General features: G+C 46.7%; 1 protein-coding gene across 4 annotated transcripts in view; it reads left to right on the plus strand.

Moving 5' to 3' along the window:
* FAM168A (family with sequence similarity 168 member A) overlaps window positions 1-9,032 on the plus strand; it is a 198,967-nt gene extending 189,935 nt beyond the window's left edge. For all 4 annotated transcript variants that reach the window (XM_025266444.2, XM_025266446.2, XM_044929388.1 and 1 more), the window contains 4 exons: window positions 5,772-5,914; window positions 6,517-6,691; window positions 8,003-8,132; window positions 8,858-9,032. In XM_025266444.2, coding sequence (XP_025122229.1) covers window positions 5,772-5,914; window positions 6,517-6,691; window positions 8,003-8,115 — 431 coding nt within the window. In that variant the 3' untranslated portion in view covers window positions 8,116-8,132; window positions 8,858-9,032. The remainder of the gene's footprint in view (window positions 1-5,771; window positions 5,915-6,516; window positions 6,692-8,002; window positions 8,133-8,857) is intronic.
* The last annotated feature ends 633 nt before the right edge of the window (window positions 9,033-9,665 follow it).

Below are 9,665 nucleotides of genomic sequence, written 5' to 3' on the forward strand. Positions count from 1 at the left end.
CACTTTCACCTCTGATTTTTAACACAAAATGACTCCACTAGGTAAAATGAGGGCCAGTGTTCAGAAATTACCGAGTGGCATTTTGACTCTGTGTAAGGAAAATCTTCATGCTTTCTTGGAGCTGTCCAAAAGAGGATAGCTGGCTTTGCATGTGGTAAGCGCCTATCTCTTAAGTTGTGCCCGCATGGGCTGGTCAGGCCCTCAGAGGGATGTGGCAGACTAGGCCCATGGTCTGGGGTTCAATGAAGTATTACTCTGTTAAGTAAGTAAATTAGAAGAATATGTTGTATTTAAAGTTTTTCATTAAAATATTGTTTTCTCCTTAGTTATCATTGCCCCTTCGTGTCAACATAGTTTATACAACATAACTCTCACCTTTTGAAGAATATGCTTTCATGATCACCCTCTCATTTAATCTACACAATAGTCCTGCTTGGGTGGATTTTTATTCTATTTTGAAAGCTGAAGCTCAGAAAGGTAATATGCCCAGTGCAGCACAACTGGAGAAAGGTTTCACCCAGGATAAGTTTCTATTACAGACTTTTTTCTTGAGATTAATTTTACTGTTTTTTGAGAGAGAGACAATAGCAGTAGGGAGTTTTCCCAGATAACCTATGATATGATTCATGTGCAGGCATATAATAACATCTCTTCTATCTGCACATATGGAGGTACATGCATACAGACACACCTACTGCAGTGTAGCAGAAAGAAGCCTGGAGTGGAAGACCAAAAGACTTGGACTGTGGACTTGGTTCTGTGTAACCTTGAATAATTCCCATGCTTTAGACCTTATTTTTTCTAAAGGTAAAATGAGACTAGACTAGGTCATCTTGGCGCTATATACCCAATATCCTCCACCCTGTCAGGGGCCTTCTCTCCAGCTGCCAATTAGCCTTTGTTCACACGTCTCCAGGTGTGGAGTATTCATTCCCTCCAGAGACAGTCTTTTCCACAGCAGGGAAGTATCTATATTAGAAGGCCTTGCCTTTCACCATGTTAACCTCTTCCTGAAGTTCCACTGAACTGCCCAGTAGCTATAGCCCACTGTCCTCTCACAGGCTCTCACAGTCACTAGAAAGGGCCAAGGCATGCCCCCTTTCTTATAATTTATAGATAGTGGTAGGATTGACTGGTCCTCCCATATCCCCCCAGGGTTTCTCCCAGCACACAGATTTTGTGGCTTCTAATACCAGAGAAAACTCAGGACCCTTTGAAAAATTCAGTTTAATTTCACTAACACTTGCTAAGCCTGTTTGTCATTAGGTCTCCCTCCTACTTACTCAGCACTCTCTTGTTCAGGTGCCAACAAGGAGACTTGGCGGTCAAGGCAAGTCTCATACATAGAGCTTTGTCCAGACATATAAATCTGTTAGTCAATAAACTGATTAGTCTAAAAGGCATCCTTGATGTGAGAGCATCAATGCATTTGAAAGTGGTAGGGGCTGTCCTGCTGAAAAAGATTTATGACAGTGCAGAAGGATTAAAGAGAGGGCTAAAAAAGGTTTTATCTTGCTAATATACACACTCTCTTTATTACCCTATTTGATGGAGTTTTAAATTATGGTTAGGAACCTGAGAGAAAGAATAGGGTACCATAAACAAAGCCTTTTTCAAAAGACAGGGCTGGGACTGCTAGTGATTGAATTCCTTTTTTCTCTCACAATATTGCCTTTAATGAAATGGGGACACAAAGGCCAATATACCAGATGTCCAAGATTGGACTACAGAGACAGACATATGATCCAAAAAGGAACTCTGCCCAGGGCATGGTAAGCCCTGATCTCTGGGCCCAGCTCTGCATTGATGTGCTGTGCAGTTTTGGAAAAGTTGCTGCTCCCCTGGGCTCTAGATTCTTCACCTGAATTGGAGAGGATTGAATTCAAGTCTCTAATGTCCTTAAGGTATAGCATTCCAAAGTCCTAGTTCTGTAACCTTCAGACTTAGGTAGGACTCTTTTCAGGAGACCCAGGCCTCAAGTGATGAGTTGAGTCTAAGTTCATTTGAGCAAAATCAATGAGTCTTTGTTTTGACTTGGTTTGGTTTTGTTTGTATCAAGTCCAACAGCTTTTTTTTTTCCCTTTAATTTAGGTGCATAAAGTAATAAGCCCTGAATTCTGTGATACTTGAGGTAGCCCAGGGGAATTTCCAATGATTCTCAAGGGTGTGGACAGGACCATCAGTCAGTTATAGAATGTCCTCTGCAAGGATTTTCTCATAAAAGTCTCACTGAAATACTCACAGCTTAGAGTATCAGCACTGGAAAGATCTTCTGATATTATCTAGTCCAGTGAACGTACTCCTTAAGAGAAGAATTGACCTGACTCACTGACGAGCCCAGGGCTTGGGGACTGTAGTTAGAGGAGGGAGCACCGAGTCCTGGGTGCTCGTGAGCAGTCACTCACTTGCTATCATTGTCTTATCTGTGAAACGTTTGTGCTGGTCTTGATGATCTCTAAGATATCTTCTAGCTCTGCAGTTCTGCTTCTCCCTTCTCAACCTCTCTGGACAAATAGGCAAGGCCTTCTTCTCCAGCATCATCATTTTGGCCACCAAGTGTGTTATGGCTAAACTGATTTGTATTCTGAGTTCATGTGTGTCTATTTCACAACATGAAGAAAGGAAACACTCTCAGACAAGGTTATTCTTAGGTGTAGAAACCAAATTCTACTGCAGTCTCTGGGCGCCTCTTGATTTCCCTCAGAGGGACAGTCTCAACACTTTGTGAGATGTGGTTGTCCTTGTGACGCAAGGTGAGTGCAGGCTTCCCAGAGGATAGAACTTGAGCACACATTCTCTGGGAACATAAAGGAGAATCTAGCACCACTGGCATGCTAACTTTAAAGAATCTTAAAATCATGCCATTTTAAACCATTAAATTTAAAAATTTTAGAATCCTGAAGTCTGTGTTCCAAGTTGGATCCCACCATGAAAGTTATGGTTTAACTTCCTGTCTACTGTCATCTTTCAGACCAGTCTCTGCTTGTACACCTCCCAGGACAGGAAGCTTACTGTCTCTCTATACAGGGAGAGAGAAAGGAATAATAGGTAACCTATATGAACTATTCTTATTGTGTCAGGCTTTCTTCTAAGGGCTTTGCACTTATTCATGTATTCATCACTATAACCCTATGAAGTAAGTGATATTATTATCGTCCCCATTTTATAGATGACGAAACTGATGTATTCTACAGCTGTTAAGTAGGAGAGCTGGGGTTTGGACCCAGGCAGTCAGTCTGGCTGCAGATTGCTCATCACCATAACCCTATGCTATATAGCTTTCAGAGATAGGGATTCTTAGGATTTGGGGGTGTCCTGCCCTCCTGCATGGAAGAGGGGTGCTCTCCATTCTGGCAGGGCTCCCCATAGCGTTTTATTTAAGTCAGGAGTTAACAGGCTTTTCCTGTAAAGGGACAGATAATAAATATTTTAGACTTTTTAGGCCTTATGGTCTCTGACATAACTACCATTCAGCCAGTAAAGCAGCTATAGTCAGTATGTAAATGAATGGGTATGGCTGTGTTACAGTAAAACTTGATTTACTAAAACAAGCTGCAGTCACACACACAAAAATTGTGGTTTGCATGTTTCAAATATAAATAGTATGAATAAAAGATCCTGTGGTAAATGTGGAAATAGTCTCCTGCATATGCCTATCCTTTGAGATTCACAGTTCATCCTATTACTTTAAAACTTGTCTCTGTCATGGAATAAAACCTATTTCTCTCTTATTTTATATTTCTCCTCCTCCTCTCCCTCCTCCCCTCTTCTCTCCCTTTCTCTCCAACCTTCTCCTTCCTTGGGGGGAGGGGGCAGAATGGCATTTAGGCTCCCTTAGCATCATACTTCATGTTCTTGGGACGTGCCCATCTTGAGAATCCCCTTTTTCTACAGACAAGTAAACTGTCTCTGGTTGAAGTACAGCTCAAACGGCTCCTAGACATGTGCAAACCTACGCTCCTTGATTTCCCCCACAGTATCTGCTTCTCCCGGGACCACATTTCATGATTAGCTGTAAGGTCTAGACTCTTGGAGGAATCTGCTGTAGACTTCTTCCTCAACTGACTCACATCTCCATTTCCAGTTAGTTTCTAATTTTTACCAATGCTCTCTTCTCATTAATGTATTTTTCTCCACTCCATTCTCATTGCTACTTATTTCCCAAGCATATTTGACCACAAAATCAGTTTCTCCAGTTTTTCACAGAACAATCTATGAATCTACAGGTGGAAAGATAAATGGCATGACTCCAGGGAAGAGGACAGGGCACCTTTTGGCAGTGCCTTGTGTGGTAACTGCACAGTAGCTTTCACATCCTCCTGAGTACCTCATCAGGGTATGCCCAGGCTGTGGTGTGACTGAGAGAGATTTGTGACTGTGTGGCAGCCTGCTTTAAATGGGGGTTAGGGTAGAAGAGAACCAGTGTCTTTAAAACAATGGGATTTTAGTTCAGGAAGAGATCTTCATTCTTAGCCTTCTGATTTTACAATATAAGAAACTAAGGCCCAGAGACTTGGCAGTAGTTACAGCAAATTGGAGGAAAGCCTGGACTGAAGCCTGGACCCCTTCTCTTTACCCCAGTAAAGTACCCTCTTTACTCTGCCTCCAGTTCCTTCTTATAAAAACAGCTCCATGTTACTGAATGGGTCCTTGTTGAGCGTCTTGTAGGCAAAAGACCTAAAGCCAAGAGAGGTTTCGTGATGTGTCAGCCAGACCAAGTCAGGATGGAGGACCACAGGGAAGAATCTCCAGCAACACCCCATTGGAGATCCAAAGCCAAGGTCCCCTGGCACTGTCCCTTCAACTCAGAGAGTGAGGCTACCTGATGATCGCTCAGTTTCCATAGAATCATTCCATGTTGTGATTCTCTAAGGACATAGCCTTGTTCCTAAGTGATTTATGTTTCAGGTTTTTCCTATGAACTTAGGATCTGACTCTCTTTTCCAGAAATTCAAAGGCAGCATAGTTTGTGTGAATGGCTGATTGTGAACTTCTCGGAGCCTGACTTCTCAGCCCCCCTCCCCAGCTTCTGTCCACCCTGCTGACCAGACGTAGCCTGGGTTCCAGGTCGATGTGAATCTTTTTTATCTTGACTTCAGTCTTTCAAGCAGCGGTGGCCCTCCCCCAAACCCCAGGAGGGGAGGAAAAGCCAGCCATGTAGAGCAAAGTTTTTTAGCATCTCAGAAAAGGAGGATCTCTGAATGGTGTTTTTTATGAGGTTTCCACCTTAAAACTTGACAGGGAAGAAGAGGAGTATGGTGGAGAGCAGTTCATAAAGGGAGAGAGATATAAGGAGGAAAGAGAGTAAGGGAGAAAGCAAGACAGAAGCAGCAGCAGCAGATGCCCCAGGGTAATGAGTGAAGAGATTTAAAAGCAAGAAGAGAGAGTGCAGTATAGAGCAAGCAGATTGAGGGTCTTCCATCCACATGTACCTGCCTGTCTCATGGTACAGGTTTCAGAATCCTAGACTGTCCGAGTTTCAAGGGCCCCTTAAGAGATCATCTGGTCCCAGCCTCTTATCTGTGTCTCAGAGCCCTGAGACACAGAGAAATAAAAGATGCCACACATGCAGCCCTATGCACCAGGACTGAGGGAGCTGCCTTTGGGGCCAGGGCTCTCTGGGCGGAGCCCTGTACTCTGTCTGTTCTCATCTGTGTTTCCAGCCTGGATTCAGCCCATGCTTGTCTGGGGAGTCATGACTGGGACCTGCTGCCTCCCAGCGATGCTGTTCTACCAACTAATTGGAAGTCTCTCTTATTGCCTTGGTACAGGATATACTGCGGGGACACCATACAAGGTCCCACCGACCCAGAGTAATACTGCTCCGCCCCCCTACTCCCCTTCACCCAACCCCTACCAGACGGCCATGTATCCAATCAGAAGTGCCTACCCCCAGCAGAATCTGTATGCCCAGGTAAGTACATGTAGAAGCCTGGGTCCACCTCTTCTGCAGGTAAAGGAGCCACCAGCCTGGGTGGGTGGGGTGGAGGGGGAGGAAAAGAGAGTTTGTGGCTCTGATCAGCTGTCATTCTTGTGTCACTGAAGCAGTAACCTTACAGCCTATACACACCCTCACTCTACCTCAGTCCACAGTCAGAGGCTCTTGTTATTATTTAGTAGAAGCATTTGAGAAGCTCTAGATTAAGATGATCCAGGCCCTCTGTCTACTCTGCCCAGAGATCAGCAGACCTGTGGGCTGTGACGGCAGAAAGCAGTCATGTGATCCAGGCAGTGGGATGTCATCTCAGACCACTGTCTCCATCGTCAACCTTTTTGCCTAAAAGGAAATATATAGTAAGAGACATTTGGGGAAGTGCTCTGCATTTAGGACATTTTTCCAGTATGTAAAATGGAAGCATTCACACCAGCACGGTGCTTCCATGAGCAGAGCCCCAGACCTTGTGTCCCTGGGCCAGAGATTCTCAGACACCATCCCTTAAGATTTGAGACAGGCTCCCCTCCCCTCTTTCCCCACCTCTCCAAAAGCCGGTGTGACAAAAGCCCCTCTTCCCCCAGGGAGCTTACTATACACAGCCGGTGTATGCTGCCCAGCCCCATGTCATCCACCACACCACGGTCGTCCAGCCCAACAGCATTCCCTCTGCCATCTACCCGGCGCCTGTCGCCGCTCCCAGGACCAACGGCGTGGCCATGGGAATGGTGGCCGGCACCACCATGGCGATGTCAGCAGGTAAGGGCAGCATCTGTCAGTGTCAATTCCCTTCCTCCAGGAACACACGACAGAGTGGAAAACACAGTCATGGAATCAACTGTAGCATAACATGAAGAATCCTGTGCCTGGGAGTTCTAGGGGCCCTCTAACTCTGTCCACAGGGCTGCGGAAGATTTCACCATGGAGGATGTAGTGAGCTAGGCCTTAAAAGGTGAACAGAGGCTAATCAGAGAGATGAAAGAGGGAAGGGCAGTCCAGGGGAGAGAACATGAGTAAAGCACATTCACAGAATGGACATGGTGTAAATCACTTAGAAAATGAGAGCATGGAGTTGGAAGGGTGGCTGGAGCAGTTGTCAGAGATAAAGTGGTGGAGAGTCTCGAATATGTAGGTAACAGGGAGCTAGCAAAGAGGTTTAAGCACGGGAGAGATAGGGTTTGTCTAATCATTTTCTCTGACTGCAAGGTGGAGACAGCTGGGTCGGGGGGATATGGGGGGAAAGCTGTGCTTTAGAGGAGAGATAATGATGCTAGGACTCTGCTAGCAGCAGAGTTCCAAACAGGAGGGCACAGGGCAATGTTCTTTAGCAGGCAGGAGCTTCAGGACCTGTCCGGTAATTAATTGCGAGTCTTGGAAGAAACAGGAGTCCAGGAGGACCCCTTCTCCATTTCTGGCTTACTCCAGAAGCCCTGAGGATGGAGTTAGGGAGAGACACCAGAGGAAGAGCAGGTTTGGGGAAGTCTTTGGATGAGTTGGCATTAAAAGAAGAGCATGAGAAGACAAGAGGGCTCTGAATAACCTTGAGAGACCCAACTTTCAGAGAATCAGCGAGGTCATCTTCTGGGGAAAAAGAGTACAAGGGCTTGAGTGGGCAGGAGGTGGGAGTTGGGATTTTCCTCTGCCCCTAATGTAAACATTGAGGCCTCTCACTTCCCAGATCAGGTTAGCAAGCTGATGCAGATCTGCTGGGTGCCAGCCTTATTGTTTGGGTCCTGGGGACCAAATACTGATAGACCAAACCAGAGGCCTACCCTTAAGAACAGCTAGGTTAGTGGGACGACCAGCGCCATATTAAGCAGCAGACACCTCTCAGTGTGACGTGCAGTAAGAGGAGCACACAGAGAAGAGTGAAAGGAGGCCACTGGAGACTGGCTGTCTTGGAGCATCAGGAAGGTTTCCCCTTGGGAGATGGCTCCTGGCAAGGTGGGGTGGGGCAGGCGGCAGCTCATGAGCGGGCGGGGAGCAGCTGTGAAAGATCACGGCTCTTCCTCCTCGTCCCAGCACCTGGATGGCCTCATCAGGTTTCCTCTTCTCCTTCCGGATGCTCAGGTACCCTGCTGACTGCACCCCAGCACACCACGATCGGGGCACACCCTGTCTCCATGCCAACATACAGGGCCCAAGGGACCCCTGCGTACAGCTATGTGCCCCCGCACTGGTAAAGCCTGCGTCCATCCAAGTGAGTGAGGACCGGGTGGGAGGTGGGAGGGTGACCAACTTGCAGAACTGTCTCAGAGCCCCTGGCTTGGCCTGCAGCACAGGTGTCAACAGGGGTTAAGTGACAGTTACTAGTTGCTTTCCTGCTCCAGCTTCAGCAATATCACTCTTCATGATAGCTGTCATTTTCTATATATTCTAGATACTTTACATATGTTATCTCATGATCCACACAGTAGCTCTGTGAAGTAAGGATCATTGCTCTATTTTACAGATAAATATATAGTTTAGTATCACTTAACTAGTAAAAACTAACCTGGGACTTGAACTCCAATCCTCTAGTACTAAATTTTGTGCTCTTTACTGTATGGTGTTCAGACTTCTTCTAACTGTGGGCCTATCCTTCCAATGAAGTTTTATTTCAATCAGATGTTGGCTCTGACTGGGGCCAGGCAGAAGCCCTAGGTCACCCTCACCACTAGGCTACCCCTGTTCTCTGCAGATCCTGAGGCAGTGCCAGTGACATGTAGAGCTCCAGGGATGTCACTGAAAATCACTGCCATGCCTCCTTGTCTCCCTTGCCGCCTCCTCCAGAGCTCTTGGCACTAGATGGGAAATGGGCCACTCCACTGGGAAGACACAGATGACTCCATTTAGGGCTCTCAGCATGAGGGGAGGGTGTCCAGGAGCTCCCCAAGGGCCTCAGGAATACCGCTGTCACTAATGGCTTTCCCCTTCCTCCCCTAGACCTGGAGTCACACATTGTATGCAACTACTCAAGTCTTACACAGGTGCTGGAGCAGCTCCCTAGCAGCACCACCTCTATTTGCAAGAAGAGACAACGGAAGTGCAAGGGTCACTTTATGCATCTTTAACGGTTTTGGTTTTTATTTTTGGTTTTTGTAAAAGCTGCTTTTTCTAATCTCCTGCCTCTCCCCAGTGTCCCTCTCTGAGCCGCTGCCCTCGCAGCTCCACCCTTCTCCTACCTGACCAGGCACATCCTCTCTGCTCCTTTCCTTCCCCAAGCATTCAGTCCTGGGAGCCTAGTCTAGCGGCAGGCAGAGAGTGGGGTCTGTTGCAGTGGTTCAGCTGAAGGTGCGATTTCCTTTGAAGAGCATAGTGGATGTGACCCTTGGTCCAGGGTAGGAACTCAGAACTGTTAAGCAAGCCACATCTCTGAGGGATGGTTTCTTTTTCGATTTTTCTCAAGCAGGATTAGTTTAAGACACTGCTGTATCCTGACACAAATGAAATATCTTCTGATATTTCTGAGAACCATAGCAACAGACCAAGAACAAAACCACCTGATTAGGTAGGAGCGTTCATAGCAGCTTAATAATACCCCAGATGAGAACCTGGGAAAACCAGATTTTTTCTTTGGGAGAACTTGAGGGAGGGTGGGGGGAGGGGCGCACTGTGGGAAGGCAGAGGGAAGAGAGTCGAGAGGCCCTTGCCTGCTGGCTTTGGCTTGTAAGGTCTCTGGCCGAATTGTCTGGGCCTGGACCCTCTAATTTGCACAGTGATGTTAACTGACCTGGCACTTCCTCAGAAGGTG

Source organism: Bubalus bubalis, chromosome 16 (genome assembly GCF_019923935.1).
Source record: "Bubalus bubalis isolate 160015118507 breed Murrah chromosome 16, NDDB_SH_1, whole genome shotgun sequence".
Lineage (NCBI taxonomy): Eukaryota > Metazoa > Chordata > Mammalia > Artiodactyla > Bovidae > Bubalus > Bubalus bubalis.